Source organism: Pogona vitticeps, chromosome 6 (assembly GCF_051106095.1).
Source record: "Pogona vitticeps strain Pit_001003342236 chromosome 6, PviZW2.1, whole genome shotgun sequence".
In the NCBI taxonomy this organism is placed as follows: domain Eukaryota; kingdom Metazoa; phylum Chordata; class Lepidosauria; order Squamata; family Agamidae; genus Pogona; species Pogona vitticeps.
In genome coordinates, this window is record NC_135788.1 from 670,241 (window position 1) to 686,301 (window position 16,061).

Here is a 16,061-nt window from a genome sequence, read left to right on the forward strand (position 1 = left end):
TGAACAAAGCAGAAGACCAATTTTATTCAACCAAGAGGGAGATTCAAGCCAGAGAGAAGGGAATAAGGTGCATCGTTGAAGCATTAAATCACTTAGCATCCCAGACGTCTTCCACAGAGGGGCTTCTGATTCTCATGGGGAAGACCAAGATTGTGCTCTCCCCCCCCCCGCGGACCCCTTCCCTTTCCCCAAACGAACGCTGCTTCCCATTCACCCTAAAGCTGCAGCTCTTCCATCCAAGCGGCTGTCACACCCCCTCCAGGAGAGCAGTTGCAGGAGGGAGGAGGGGCAGTCTTGGGGGAACCAGCCTGTGAACCCCATCAGGCCCAGACTGGGCCCCCCCCCAGAGATCATGGTGCCAAAGGAAGACAAGAGAGTGGGAAGAAATCTAAGAGGATCCAGCAGCCCCCTGGCCCGGTTCCTCCACCACCTCACTCACAGAAACCACCATTGGCCCTGCGAGGTGCTGGATCCTGCCCTCCCGGGACTGCTTTGAGGAGCCCCAATTAAGGCGGAACATCCCTGAATTAAGCAAACGACTGGGAAGTTCCAAGGCAAGCAGGAATTCCCGCAAAGGAAGCCAGTTGGGGTGGCGGGTGGCGGTGGGAGGTTCTCTTCTAAGGGCTGCCAGAAGAGGGAAGGAGAACTCCACCTCTCCTCTGCCATCTGATATATACCTTCAAGAAATGGAAACAATACTTACCTTTCCAAAGGAAGGCACAGGCTTCCAAATTCAGAAAGAAGACCGTGAGCCTGTCGTGTCCCGTCTGCCACCGTGTCATTCTCACAGTGACCGACCAGATGCCCCCGTGGGGCAGCAGGAGAAGAGCAGAGCCAGCCCCCCTCACCCCCCCCCTTTCCCAGAAACTGGCACAAAGCATCAGGCTGCTTCTGACGCATCTGATGATGTAGATGATGCTATAGGAATCTACCTAAAACTGAGTATAGGACTCATCCTGGGTCTGCCTCACCCAGCCTTGTCTTTTGTGATTGTCAACAGCTCTCCAAGGTTTGAAGCAGCCGCCTTTCCCAGCTTCGCCTGGCAATGCCAGGGACCGGATGTTTTCCTGGGCTGAGTGGTACTTTTACTGGATTACTTTAAAAGTTATATCCAGGAATGCTTTCAGGTTCTCCAGAAGTCATCATCAGGATTAAAATTTAGGTGCAAGGGAGGAAGCAGAGAGCCAGAAAATGGGGCCAGAAGAGATGCACTTGACTCTTGACTCTTTTGTTTTATGGACTGCCTGAACTTATTTCTGAATCGAGTTGAGTCGTATACCCCACCACCGCCCATTTCTAAAGGAAGGGCGCGACTCGAGGACTGCACATGTGGAAATCTTGGTGGCCAAAATGTTTGGCGCAAAACGGTCAGAGCTGCTCCGGCAGCTTGCAATGGAGTGATCTTTCCCCGCGGTTGAGAGATGGGGGCTTTCGAGTGAGGAGAGACATTTGTGAATGCTGGCCGAGCACTGTGCTTGGCCAAAATGGCTCCCTGTGTGGTGATTTCTCCCCCCTCCTCCCCCACCTCCACCCCTGGCCCCACACCTGGGTGACTTGGTGGGTTGTTTCTCTCCCGAGGGCAGCAGGTTGTAAATGTTCTCCTCTCCGGACAGCCCGAACATCTTCAGGTGGAGGAGAGACCTGCAGAGACGGGAGGTCAAAGTGCAAAACATTTAGCCACTGAAGGGCCATCCCAAGGCGGAGTAAGAGCCAAAGAAGAACAAGAAGAAGAAGAAGGGCTTTGTAAGGAAGACTCAGCATTCCTTGGAGATCAGCTGCTCTGCACGTGAGAAACCACTGTAACTGCTTTGCTGAGAGGCAAGAAATTGTAACCAATGCACATAGTCCAGAAGGGCCAAGGAACTGCTGCCTACAGGACTTTTGTTTCCTTTTTGGAACTGTATAAAAACTTTAACCCTGTTGATCTCAGGTCCCCACCCTGCTGGGCACCCGAGGGCACACTTATCTGAATAAACCTGCCGCCCTTTATCCCCCCCCCCCAAGAAATGGATCCCCTTATTATGATTGCTTGGGCCTGAGCTTAATAGAATTAGCTGAGACACCGAGCTCGGGGAGGAACAGAGAGGGTGGGGAGGTGCCTCCTGGGGACCCACAACTCAGCCGGGATGGGCAGAAAAAGCAAAAGCTCTCGGTTGGCCCAAGAGAGCGGGTTTCCCAGCCTCTGGAGGGGATACGAGGAGCCCTGCTGAGGACAGGCCGGCCCACGTGCCTCCGGTGGGAGAGGGAGAGCCACGCTCGCTCGGCAGGGGCTCCGGCCCTCCCTCTGGACCCCCAACCAAGACCGAAGGGGGTCCCAGCTCAGGAAGGCAGCAGGTGTGATCCTTCAGGTGCAGCACCTGGGCAGGAAAGGGCAGCCGGCCGGCGGGCTGGCTCAGGTGGGGACCTGCTGGCAGTCCTGAGGGCCCGAGGAGGAGCCTCGGCCAGAGGGGGGGGCAAGGTGAGAGGCCAGGCTGGGGGGGAGAGATCCTGTGAAGGAGCAGGCTCTGCTTAGACAGGGGCTGAGCCCCATCCTCCAGAGGGGAGGAAGGGCCACCAGCACCATTTGGGCTGCAGATAACAAAACCCTGGATCCGCAAGGGGTGTGTGTGCCCAGATGCCACCCAACTCCCCTTGCACACACACATACACACCCACTAACAGCCCCCCCCCCAGGGAACGGGACTCAATGGGCACCGGCCTTTCCTCAGTGGCAGTTGGGATTCTGAAGGGAGGGGGGAAGGGGGAGGAGCTCCCTCCTGGGGCCTGCAGAGGCTCCGCCCACTAGGACTCTGGTTCTTCCAGTAGGAGCCCCCCCTTGCTATCCCGGCTGGTGAGATCATCCCTGTTGAGGATGATGATGGCACCGCAGCTGACTCAAGGAGGTCCCTCCCTGCCAGGGATCTCTCCTTCCTTTATGGCCAAAAGAGGATCTCCTGTCGGCCGCTGGTGCCTCCCTAGAAGCTGATCGGGTGCAGGAAGCGGCGCTGCGTAAGCCCCTCCGGTCCTGTTGTCACTGCCCCCCCCCCCCCGGGAAGCCTCCGCAGGGCTCCTGACTGGAGGGTGGGGGGCCCAGAGCTCTCCCTGGCACCGCTGCAGATGTAGCCCTGCAGCAACGTTTCTGCTGGTGGAGACGCCGACGGGCGGCCTTCAAGCGGGCTGGCCAAAAAGCCCACATCCCTTACGTGCTCAGACCTGAGCGTGGGTGATTCCGGAAGGATGCTTGTTCCCTGGATTTCCATGTCTTGGTCACACCATGACCGCATTAGGTCCTGTCCTTCCCTTCACTCCCCAACGCCCCCCCCTTCTAGTCCTACTTTTGGGAATGGTCGGGGAAAGAGGAAGGTCTCCCTGCTGGACTCCCTGGAGAAGCGATTTCCCCCGTGGGGGCGCCTTTTTCATCTACTAGTCTAGCTGGCTGGGGGACTTCCTTCCATTCATCATCAGCTTCTCCCTCCCTCTCTTCCTTCCTTCCTTCCTTGGGCATCTTCTGTCTAAATCCTACTACATTCCTCCCTCAAACCAATATTTCCCACCTGGTCCTTCTCACCCCAGTTGACCACAAAAGAAGCTCTACCAATCCCACCCAAAGGTCAATGGCTGGTTGGTTGGCAATAGGGTGGGGGTGGGGTGGGGGTGAGCCATTGCACTTACAGGTATTCCGGTTAAATGCAAAGAATCACCTTAAAAAGAGAGAATGTGTGTGTGAAGCAACATTGCCCCGTGTGCTGCAGATTATAGCAAACATGTAGTTTAGGCTTATGCTGCATTTCCCACACAGGAACAGAGGACAAAAAGGTAAAGGTTCCCCTTGACATTGAGTCCAGTCGTCTCCGACTCTAGGGGGCCATGCTCATCCCCATCACCAAGCTGCAGAGCCAGCGTTTGTCTGAAGACCGTTTCCGTGGTCTCGTGGCCAGCGCGACTAGAGACGTTACCTTCCCACCATGGTGGTACCTCTTTCTCTACTTCCATTTGCATGCTTTCGGATGGCTAGGTTGGAAGGAGCTGGGACAAGCGACGGGAGCTCACTCCATCGCCTGGATCCGATCTTACAAAGGCCGGTCTTCCGATCTTGCAGCACAGAGGATATTAAAACCTCCATTCTCCTCAGATACTGGCTGGGCTCCAGGTGGGACACATAGAGTGTGTGTGACGGGAAGCCCCTGTTCTCAAGGTGTGCTTATCTAGAGGGAAGGGGAACGAGCAGCTCATCCTATGCTTCAAGCATTCAAGGGGAGCGGAGCTGACAAGGTCAAAAGGATGAGACTTTAATGTTGACTCCTGAGCACTATAGACCTTTATAATGCCCTTTGGTAGTTTTGAGTCTGTGGTGGTCCATCACAACTGATATTTAACTGGCCCAGAATGGCCTTGGCCGCCAGATGGGTGGCATATAAATAAATAAATAAATAAATAAATAAACAAACAAACAAACAAACAAACAAACAAACAAACAAACAATAGGTTGATTCCAGTGTGAGGCCAGATCATCTTTTCCAGTCTTATCAAAGTTCATCTGGGTCTCAAAGTAAAAGTAGTTTCCTTGTTTCACCGGAGATGTAGGAAGTCTTCTCTAGAAATCCATTTCTTCATTTTTCCCCTCAGTACACAAATCATTCCAGGCAACATTAGCTTGTCTAATTCTACAAACTTTATTCATCTACATGGCTTATATGCACAGAAATCCAAAAGTTATTGAAAGCATTTAATTTTTTTTTGAGAAGTTACAGGCCCATTTCTTCATCTTACAAAAAAAAAAATCATTCCTACAGCTATGAAAAGAAGCTGTAGACAGAAAAGCTTCAACAGAAATCCTTCCTTGTGAAAAGCTGCAGCCATGATTGCCATTGAAAAGTCTTACAACTATGAAAAATCACAGCCAAAAGTACACTGAAAAGCAAAACATAAATTGTATGCAGAGCTTACGTCAGCAAAATCTATTCCCATCATAAGCTTTTGGCTATAAAAATTACAGACAAGAACTTAAACATATTTCATATTTCAAGAAGGCAGGAGCAGAAAAGGTACAATAAAAATACCAAAAAGAATGTTTTAATTACATTCTAAAAATGCAGCAGCTTATAATCTTAAAAGGTACAATCAAAAAGCAGAGTCTATTTCTCTTAAAACATCAAAGTTCTTAAAAGTAAAAATATATGGAAGTAAATATGTATTTCTTAGCCTTTAAAGATATTCAGGTACACAAGGCAGTTTCTAAACAAGGTTCTCACCCAGCCAATCCATCCATGTGCCAGTTGGCATCTATGGAGGGAGTTGCATGAGGCCTGTGTGTTGTCGGCTGTGGGGAAAAAAAAATCCCCACAGTCGGCTGCCTGCCTCTTGCTGCCTCACACCTGGTCTGTGTTGTTGGTATCTGGAGTGTCTGTCTTGTCGTGTATCTTCTGCTTCCCTATATTTATCTTTCTCTCACTTGTTTACATTTCCCTTCAACTTTCAATAACTGAAATTTGCTAGGGCAGGAACCTGCTGCCCTGTAAAATACATCTTGTAAAATTCCTATGATCATCTCTATTGGTTTTGCTAAGATAGCAAACTTATAAGGAAGCAAAGCCTTTGTTTATATTTTGGCTTATTCCCTGGAATACCTGCGGTCGTATCAGACAGCTTCCATAGTAAGTCAGTTAGGAACAATTTTTTATAGGTGAGAAAAATACCAGGAGATCAAACAGCAACTCAGTAATATACCAATTGGCTATACATGCACCTCAATATTCTAAAAGTGTGTGTTTTTTTCTCCATTGTTATGTCTTCACTCCCCACCCCCCCAATGTTATGCTTTGATATTATTAGTTTATATCCATGCTCAATTTTCCATGGTTGGGGGGGTGACTTGAAACCAATCCCTGGCAGATATGGGGGTCCTACTCTACTTTTCAGAGTTAATTTTATATTACCTGACTTTGCTTTCCAATGTGGCTGGCTGCTGATTGGTCTGCAGTGACATTTTGCACACGGCTGTTCAAACGTCCTTTTGCTAATCACACTGTACATTTCAAAGGTTGCTCTTTTTTTTACATTCTCCTTCATTATTCCAGCAATGCATGCATCCTGAATTTCAAACTTTGACAGAGGCCGCAGGAAAGGAGGGTCCATTGTGGGTGAAGCTGGCAGAAGGATGGCACCCTGGCTGTGCCAATGGCTGGCTTTGGGGTGGGGATGTGCCAGTCAGTAGAAGTTGGACTCTTTCCTGCAATGCCTCACTCAACTCCTGGCTCTCTGGGAAGTCGCTCCCAATGACATTCTTCTGACATGGCGGAGGAACAGACTTATTCAGGAACTTAAACCAGCTGAAGGACACTCGCATGAGGCAGGATAAACCCCAGCATGGAATCCCTTTGCACCAAGTGAAGCGGGATTTGTGGATGAGGACAGGAGAAGAAAATGTCCCAGGCAGAGATTGACACAGACAAGCGAAGATCCTTCGCCGAAAACCAGTCAGAGGTGGCGTACCATCTAGGGATAAATGTGTGTGTGTGTGTGTGTGTGTGTGTGTGTGTGTGTGTGTGTGTGTGTGTGTGTGTGTGTGTGTGTGTGTGTGTGTGTGTGTGTGTGTGTGTGTGTGTGTGTGTGTGTGTGTGTGTGTGTGTGTGTGTGTGTGTGTGTGTGTGTGTGTGTGTGTGTGTACTTAAACCAGCTCCTAACAGTTGCCACCCCTTTCAAAAATGCGTCCTTCAGAGTGGAAGGGTTTTTTTTTCTGCTCAATGTGCTCATACAAATCCTGCTCCCCAGGCAGGAGAGGCTCCTTGTTGGCAATCTTCTGGATGATTTCAGCCACTTTCTTCACCTCCGTGAGGGTCCGGATCCTTTCCTGATAGCCCGACTTTCTTTCCTCTTCTTCTGACAGGATGAGCAGGTCGATGTATTCGGGAGTGGACAGAGGGTTGGGCTTCAGGGCAATTTCCTGCAGTCGCTGGAGGCTCTGAGAGGATTTCTTGATCAGCTCCACTAAGACACATTTCACTTCTTCGTACTCCAGAGTGAGACTTTCCAGAACCTTCTCCGTGCTCATGACCTCACCAGATGCTTCTTCATATTTTCGCTTCAACTCTTGATAGGTCTGTTTCTCTTTCTTTTTTTGATATTCAAATCTGTACTTCTGGTTGAAATGAACATTCCACACACACCGGCTAGGACAAACAGTGCACATGCCTGTACTCTGATCGATCGCAGCACAACCACGTTTTCCATCATCATTAGGAATCCCACAAGGAAAGTGGCAGGTAAAATGACAAATCTGGCAATTAGTTATGTAATCACCACTTCCAGAGATGTCGATTTGCACTGGCACCGTTATCTCTACCTCATACTCAAAGTCCCTGTTGGCTGCCATGTCCTCCTTGTGTTGATCCAGAGCGTGTTTTGTCTTCCTTAGTTCTTCCAGCTTTGTTAGTCCAGCTTTGATTTGGGGCTGTAGCCCCTCCACAGCAACTTCCAGCTCCTTCCGTTCCCGGAGAACTTCTTTTGTCAACGTCAGGCTTTTAGTTTCCAGTCTGTTTGCTGAGTCAAAGAAGGTCTTCATGCTCTGACAACCCATTTCCCAGAACATTTCATCAAAACTCCAGTGGCCTTTGTTGTCTAGAGGATTCTTAGCAAAAAGTGCGGAATTATTGAATTTGAAGTGAACGGGGGTCCCATCAGCATCTTTTGCACAAGGCACATCAGCTACTCTGATGGCCTCGAGGACAGGAGGGGTCTGTCCATCTGCAAAAGTCACCAGGACCTGAATATTGTCCTTGATATCTTTCCCAAAAATGGACAGCACGGAGTCAAACACGTATTTCTGGGCATGTGTTAAACGAGCAAAAGAGGCCTGAACTACAATGCAGATGGCATCGATATGATCAGTGCCTCCCGGGGTGGAGAAAAACTCTCGGATCTGCCTCGTTATCTGTTTGTCATGCTCGATTCCTCTCGTGTCTCCAAAGCCGGGGGTATCGATGATTGTGAGGGAATAGGGGACTCTGAAGCCCTTCTGATGATTGACCACGTAGGCTGTCACTTCAGAGGTCTGGCTCTCAGCCTGGCTTCTGTTGGTGACTTCATGGATAAGTTTGAAGCGGAAGGGGTCTCTCCACTGCACACCCAGGATGTAGTTGACCATCCCATTTATGAGGGTGGTCTTGCCTGACCCTGTGGCTCCCATCACCATGATCACTTTGTTGGGGACCCTCAAGTTCTCTTTCCCGAGGAGATACGTTATACAAGATGAGGACCCATCGGAGCTGGCCTTCTTCAATGGAAGGACATAGATGGAGGGCTGCCCTGGGACCACCAAGGTGCTTTCTTGGAGGTATCTCTGAGCTACTGGGGACTTCCCTTCTTCTTCTTCAAGTGACGTGGAGATCTCCGTCTCATCACTGGGAGCGCTCTGAGCCCCGTCAGCACACACGGCAGACACTCGGACTTTGTAGGCCGTTTGGGGCCTGAGTGGAGCAATCTCCCAGAACTCTGTTTTTTTACTTGTTTTCATTTCCTCCCATTCGTCAATGCTTCCCTCTCTGTATTCCACTTTGTATTCCTTTAGAACAGCTCCTGCCCCAATCGCTCGGGGGCTTTTCCAGGTCACAGAGATTTTGGACGACTCGACAGTTACGGCTTCAGGTTTCCCAGGAGGGCTGGTGGGAAGGGTCCTGACAGTTTGGCTCACATCGCTGGTCTCACTGAGCCCAGGCTTGCTCCTTGCAACGTATCGGAACTGATACTCCATGTTTGGGTGAAGCCCTCTTAAGAGAAAAGCCCCCTGGCTGTCCTCTGTACAGACAGACTGCCAGTTTTCCTTTCCTGCCCTCCTGTACTCCACCTGATAGCTGGAGATCGCAGCCCTCCCGTAATCGGCCGGTTGGAAGGTCAGCTGCACGCTGTCATGACCAACATCACTGATCAGGAGGGGGAGAGGTTTTGATGGCAGCTCAAAGCTGCTGCTGATGAGCTCCCCATCTTCATAGAGGTAAACAGAAGCTCCTGGCGTGTCCCCGTGTGAGACAGATGCCACAACACACCGGGTCTTTCCAGATGATTTGTTCACACAGGCAAAGTCTATAATAGATTTAGCAGCTTTCCGAGCATTTCAGTTTTTTTCTTTGTCCTCAAACCATGCCTTCCATTTCTCCAACACGTGGCCACCCCTTGAACTGTCGTCCACTGCTTGGAAAAATTGTCTCTGAAGGCAGTCTTGTAGGGTTGATAAAAAAGGCTCTTCGTCATGTAGGGAAGTGAATGTAAATGAAATTACAAACTCATTCTGGGGGTCAAGTACTATTTCTTCCAATCTGCTCTGAGAAGAGACTGTTTCAATCTCCTCCCCACTTAGGATCGACAGGTAAGATTTCACCAAATTAACCTCTCTTTTCTTGCTGTCAAGAAACTCATCGAGCCTTTTGCTGTTGAAGGGGGATTGGTTTACAGACATCAGGAGGTCCACCAGGGCCCTTTCCTCTTTCCCCCCGCCCCGGATGGAAGGCAGGATTGTTGCCAACTGCTTTTGGAATGTCTGTCTGTGCTGTTTGCACAAATCCTTGAAACCCCTGATTTTCCCCTTGATTTCTGGGAAAGTGTCTGTGATGGGATCCTTTTCTAGGTCGTTGCATCTCATGTTGATGTCATTCAGTTGCTCCAGAACCTTTTGAGCATCAAAGATCAGGGCTGTGCTGATTTCACGGACCATTTTTGCTGCTTTTGAGTCCAGCATGGTCAATGGGTACAGCCAGACTCTGACAGGCACAGCTTTTTCCCCATCGGTGCCCATCATTTTGGGCAGAGTGGCGTATACTCTCATAGCATCCTGAAAACTGGATGGATTATTCTCTAGAGAAAAGTCACCGTAGAACTTGCAGCTGAAGTTCTCAGCATGCGATTTCTCCTTCTCGTTCATCTGGATGTCTGCTTCCCCTTTGATAGATACTATTTTCCCAATCACAACTTGGAGGCTTCCTTCTATCTCCTGTACCGACTCAGAAGAAGAAACTGCTCGATCAAACACAAAGAAAGCCTGGGCTCCATACAAGATGGCAGTGACTACGTGGGTGGCGGTGCCATGCTCAAACACAGCTGGATAAGAGATATTTTGGGGTCCCAAATGGCTCATGGTGAGTTGTTCGTACTTGGTGGTCATTCTGTATTGTAGAGTGACTCTGGCTTGTTGCTTGGACTTCTTGGTGTCATTAAGGTATTTGGCCGATCCCCCCACTTCAACCAGACCCCCCAGGAAACTGGCCTTGAGTGACGCTGAGACGTTGAGGGCCGAAGCTTTATCGTCAATGGAGTCGGACGCAATGACCTCAAATTCCGTTTTGGGCTGTGGCTTGATGCACAGGTCCTTCTGCAGGGAGTCCAGATCCCAAAGGGTGATCCCTGGAACAAAACAAAGAAACAGAGGCAAAATTTAAGAACTTGGTGGTCTCTTTAGAGGAGAGCCTCCTGCTTCCCTCTGTGAGTCAACAGAAGAGGAAGTAGAAACAGGGTGTTAAAAGGCGCTGTCCCAACCTTGGGTTTCCTCCCCGCCTCATCCGTCCTTTATTGGCGATTTTAACCATCAAACTTCTAATCAACAATTGAGGTGCTTATTCCACCACAACATCCACCGGCTCCTCATGACATGACAACAGTCGATCCTTACAAGTGGTAATATCATCAGAAGTCAACCTTCTATCAGGAGGACTTCCTCAAAGCCTCTCAGGCGGATGGACAAGCCAAGGAGTGAGCGATACTGGCGGGTGGGGGGTCACAGACCTTCTTGTCCCATCGGGTGCCTCTCCCTCTCCTGGCCCTTCTCCCTCAGGTCTGCTTTCCTCCCTCTCATCTCCCTGGTTCTCCAGGGTCTCCTCGGATCTCGTCCCACCCCTTTCCTTGCCCCTCTCCTCTCGGTCAAGCCTTCCAGCCTCCTCCTTTCTCGCTCTTCTGTTTCCTCCCTATATGAGGGTTTCCTCGGTGTTTCTCCTTTTCTCAGCTTCCTCCTCCGTTTATTCTGAAAGTGACTCCTTTTTGTCCTGTCCAGGGACCTTCCGATTCTCCCTCTTCCCAGCCTTCCTGCCGCCTCTTCTCCAGATCAGGTTCTCCCTCCTTTCCTTCAATCCTCCTCCTTTTATCTCCTCCTCCCTTCCCCCGCTCCTCCTTCCGCCTTCCTTTCTCCTCAGTTGCTTCCCGCCAAATCTCGCTCTGCTCCCCTCAGGTTCTCCCCTCCCCCTCATCTTTCCCGTCTTTTTCTTTGTGGTTGTCCTTGAGGGGGAATTTCCCCCACGCCTTTCTAACCCTTCGGGGCTCTCTCTCTCTCTCTCTGTCTTTCTCTGTGTGTGTTTGTGTGTGTGTGTCAATTCCTATCATTATCAGTGTTGCATATTTCTCTGTCTGGGCTGCAGAGAACAGAGCGGGTCACACGTGTGGGAGGTATGAGATCCAAATGCAAAACAAGCAATATCTTTATAGACAACTACAAAATCATCATAGAATAAAGGACCTTTTGTCACTTCTCAGTCTTGCCACCTCCTCCACACAGAATGTTCTGTGTGAAAGACACAACACAGGGCGGGCTCTTCTCTTTTAGACAAAGGCTGAGGGATCCTCTCAGCTCTCTGGAGGTGTCCCTGGGGGTTTTCTATATGCTGGGCTTTGAGCACCTGGTGCTTGAGAGGACCCTTGAGTGTGGGCAGAACCTTCTAGACTAGACCCTCTGCTCTCTCTCCCATCTCTCCCCACGAAGGTCCAAGGGGGGCCTTCGGGTCCAGCCAAGGGGAGCCTGAACCCTCCCTGCCCTCTGGTCCCTCTAAAGAGATATATAGAGTTTCGCACCTTCTTCTCCCCTACCCCAGGCCTCTCTATACGTTCTAACCTTCCAGCTGTTGACATCTCTTTCTTATTTCTAAGCCACACAGTCAGTCTGTGCATTGTGGTATTCTATCTAATGAGGCTAAACTTTTCTATTGAATATATTTTCTAAACAAACTTAGCAATCTTTGTTTTCCACCCAACTTCTGCCCACGGTATTGCTCCGTGGTGATAACATGGGTCTAAATACCTCCGGAGAGACTTTGAGGGAGCACCGCTGCCCTTGAGGCTGCTGCTAAGGCAGGAACTCTCCTAGCAGAGCTTTGCACAGACGGAAACGCCGGCATCAAGATTTACAACACCCCTGAGAGGGGGGGGCGCCATGCAGGGCTGGCAGGCTCTTTCAAAAATGTCCTCCCCTCTGAGCAACCTGTGAGAATTTTTGAACTTTCCTCACCCCCTCCCTCTTTTGTTTTGCAAAGTATTTACAGCAATTTGTCTCTGAGTAAAAACCTTCTGTTCTGCTCATAAAACATTGTGTGACCTTTGCCCTCCAGGCCCCTGTTTGTCTCACTAAGCACAGAGCTCACAAAGGCAAACCAAAGCACCTCTTGACAGGCCTGCCACCAGTTGGCCTCCTTATCAACTTACTTTACTTAGAAAAGATGAAGGTCCGTTCAGTACTGACTTTTAAATAGAAGAGGCTTATTGATTACAGTTGGTTTCTGGAACAATTCATAAGCACATCCTTCAAGTTTCATCAAGCTTCAATATTAACCTTCTATAGTTATTTTATTTATTTATTTATTTATTTATTTTAATTTAATTTAATTTTATTTTATTTTATTTATATCCTGCCTATCTAGTCACTTAAGACCACTCTAGGCGGCTTGCAACAAGCATAATACAATAAATTAAAACAATTTTAAATAAGGGGAAAAACTTTAAACAAGATGGGACAAACACTAGGAGAGAGGGAAAAAAGGGAAGATCAGGAGTTGGCTGAGGGGAAGGCCTGCCGAAACATCAGTGTTTTTAATTGATTTTTAAAAATACCCAGCGAGGGAGCCGCGCGAACGTCAGGGGGAAGGTTATTCCAGAGGCGAGGAGCCACCGCCGAGAAGGCCCGATTTCTTGTCTTTTCTTTCCGGGCCTCCCTCGGCGTTAGGCTCCTCAGCCTCACCTCCTGACTAAATCGGGTGACACGGGTAGATCTTGGTGGGAGTAGGCGTTCCGCCAAGTATCGAGGCCCTAAGCCGTTTAGGGCTTTGTACGTAAGCATCAACACTTTGAAGTCGATGCGGAATCGGATGGGCAGCCTATTATCAGTTTACACTCAGACTAATCACTCCTCAGACCCCAAACTATCCTTCTCTCCCTGATTCCTAACACAGACTTCGACTCGACAGCACTGACTGACTGTCTCCTCCCTCAGGCTCCTCCTTTTAATATCTCTTTCGGCCCCACCTCTTAACCACATTAGCATATAACTCATGAACAATACATAATTTAATTGCATAACAAGGGTGAACACTACAGATTGCCTTTTGTGTAGTTTCACATCTGCATAAAGTTCACTGGGCTTGCCATATGCTTATAAATAAGATAGCTTTAGAGAACCCAGAGAGGGATACGGAAATGGCACGCAGCGTGATGTGGGACTAGGACTGGAATTGCAAACACAATGAACTTTAGAAAGATTAAAAAGTAATAATTCAATGACAGAACAGGAGGAGCAATAGAAACACTGAACACACTGGATGCTACACAACGCCCACCCTTAAATTTCTAGAGTTGCTGATGCCACCTCCTTCCTTCCTGTCTTTCGATGCCATTTTCCTATCCCTCCAAGGAGGAGAAATCTTCCTTTGGATCCCCAGAAATGCAATGGGGTGGCTGGAGCCCTGGATACCAACAACTCTGTTCACTAGAGCAAAGTCTTCAGCCACCTTTCCTATCCCAAGCGTCTTCTTCTAATAAACACGAGCTTCCTTGTTTTCATGCAAAGAAGTGCGGATTTGATTCCTTTCTCGAAGAGCAAGTGCGCTCAAGGAACGGTTCCAAGTCTGAGAGGGCTGGACCCACAAGTTCAGGCCGGTGCAGTCCCACAGCAAGTGCAACCAGCAGAAGCCCGTCCTTCTATGGAGGCTCTCCTGGCTGTTGGGCAAGCCGAAACCAAGAGAGAGGAGCAGGCCCTCTCACAGAAACAGGGTACTGAAGGGGTCAAATTAATTTGACCCCTTCAGGACCCTGTTTCTGTGGGAGGACCTGCTCCTCTCTCTTGGTTTTGGCTTCTGCAAATTGCTTTACTACATAAATGTGTAAATCTATGTATCAAAGTATCTGCATCTCAGAGAAGAATAAACAAAGGAAGGAGGCTGCCTGAATTACTGTTGCTGGCAGCTAGCTAGTCTAACTAGAGAATGTCTCCTTGGTCAGGGATAAGGAACATGGGAGTCTAACCGCCTGGAACTGGGAGGGATGACGTCTGCAAACCCTCCTTTCCCGCTCCTGCTCCTGCTGCTGTTCCTTTGCCTCCCCTTACTCATTTGGAGGCTTATAAAAGTATATTCTTTTTAAAGTATATTCTTTATAAAAGTATATTCCGCAATGAGTGCGGCATGTTCCTGCGAGTGAAGTTGCGACTATTTGCTTGCTTTCAGCTGAAAATAAACAAATATCTATTGGACCTCTCTGTCTCTGGATGATTGATTAATCCCTTCCATGAAGCGGCTAGGCCACTACTCTGGCCAGCTCCCCATATCGTAGATAAACAAACATATAATAAAACTACACACAGAACTAAATATAGAAACGTAAAATAACTAATGCAAAAATACAGATGTACACTAGATGGCGACCAACCACAACCAATTATTACAAAATTAGCAAACTTTAGATGATGGGTAAAAAGCCATGTTTTAAGTTGTTTCCTAAAAGCAAGGAGGGAGGGAGCCTCTTGCACTTCTGTGGGTGGAAGAGAGTCCCATAATGAAGCAGCCACAACAACAAAGGCCCGGATTCCAGTTGGTCTTTTCCAGGCCTTCTTCAGGGTGATTACCCATAACATCCCAGAATATACGATGGGGTGGGTGGTCCTAGTCAGAGAGAGAGAGATGCTGCGAGAAGCAGTTGAAGACGACTATGGCGTTCACCCTCGTGCCCCTTGATTGAACGTCAAGCCCCAGAGCACACGAAGGCACACAATCCCTATTTTCACTGCTGCCACCAGGTGATCACTAATCACCATTATCTCAGAAAGATTCAGCTCCACCCTTCAAGGTCTTTTAAATAAAACTTTGGTTTATTGATTACAGAGATTGATTCATGAATGTCTTCAGTAGCTAATCACACCTCACAATAATTCCCCAAACTCCATACTCTATCTACTTCTCCCACTCTCTGTTACTATCTCAATGACTCTTACTGACTGCCATTTGCTGACTCAGGCTCCACCTCTTATAACATCTCTCTCAGCTCCGCCTCTCAGCAACATGAATATGCATGAACCACTACATTACATAACAAACCATAGACGTAATAAAATGGGGAACACTACAACGACCATTTCACCCCTCTGTTGGATTTGGGAACAAAACACTTCCTCTGCTCCGTGGAAGGGCAGAGGAAGGAAAAGGTTTTTTTTTTAAAGGGCTAATGTGCAGCATCATCTGGCTTTGTTTAGAACCCAAGGAGGGAAAGGAAGGGGATCCCTTTGCTGTGGTTTCAATCTTGTTCCCTTCCTTGAAACGCAGGTGGACCAAGAGGTTCCCTTGAGGTGCGAATGCCCTTGGGATGCCAGGATGACACCACATGGTATACCCGGCCTCTACCTGGCCTGAAGCAATGTGGTTTTGCCTGCACCAGCCCCCTCGAAAAGAGCAGATATCTAGACGAGCCCTCTGGAAAATTTCCGACATTTGCCCTGTTCTCCTCTGGTTTGGCTTTTGCCTCCCACACCACCAACTGGTGGGGGAAAGGGTGGCTGAAAAGACCAGTCCATCTCTAAAAGGAAGGAGCCAGAGAGGAAATTGAATGTGAATGAGAAACTGAAGAGACCAGAGTGGCTCTTTAGCAGGCTGTGTGTATCCGGCCCTGAGCAAGACCCTGGGCAGGCGAGTGGCATCCCGCAAGCAGCTTCTGCCTTCTCTCCATCCGTCTGTCATGTGCCGGGGGCATGCAGTGGCAGGTGCCCCCGAGTGCGCCATTCGTCCGAGCCCCAGCTGGCAGAAGGAGGCATGCGCCTTTTGTGGGACTTCCAGGTCCCTCTTCTCAAAAAG

The 16,061-nt window shown here is 49.0% G+C and overlaps 3 protein-coding genes and 1 long non-coding RNA gene across 5 annotated transcripts in view; 1 reads left to right on the forward strand and 3 right to left on the reverse strand.

The window, feature by feature from the left end:
* Positions 1-16,061, reverse strand: part of LOC110082599 (uncharacterized) — a 33,390-nt gene continuing 17,329 nt past the window's right edge. Inside the window, exon 3 of the transcript XR_013537641.1 lies at positions 1-652. The gene's annotated coding sequence lies outside the window, so the exon portion shown is untranslated. The remainder of the gene's footprint in view (positions 653-16,061) is intronic.
* Positions 568-16,061, forward strand: part of LOC144583732 (uncharacterized) — a 27,613-nt gene continuing 12,119 nt past the window's right edge. Inside the window, exon 1 of the long non-coding RNA XR_013537643.1 lies at positions 568-609. This is a non-coding gene — a long non-coding RNA (uncharacterized LOC144583732). The remainder of the gene's footprint in view (positions 610-16,061) is intronic.
* LOC144583729 (uncharacterized) lies at positions 4,629-8,728 on the reverse strand. The gene has a single exon (XM_078378263.1). The coding sequence runs from the start codon at positions 8,726-8,728 to the stop codon at positions 6,659-6,661; it is 2,070 nt and encodes a 689-aa protein (XP_078234389.1). The 3' UTR covers positions 4,629-6,658.
* Positions 7,082-16,061, reverse strand: part of LOC144583730 (verrucotoxin subunit beta-like) — a 12,116-nt gene continuing 3,136 nt past the window's right edge. Inside the window, exons 1-2 of one of the 2 annotated variants that reach the window (XM_078378265.1) lie at positions 10,750-16,004; positions 7,082-10,371 (exon numbers count right to left, since the gene is read on the reverse strand). In XM_078378265.1, the coding sequence (XP_078234391.1) occupies positions 9,089-10,371; positions 10,750-10,819 (1,353 nt within the window). In that variant the 5' untranslated portion in view covers positions 10,820-16,004 and the 3' untranslated portion in view covers positions 7,082-9,088. Of the gene's footprint in view, positions 10,372-10,749; positions 16,005-16,061 lie in introns of those variants that run through there. The other variant, XM_078378264.1, reaches the window with a different exon arrangement.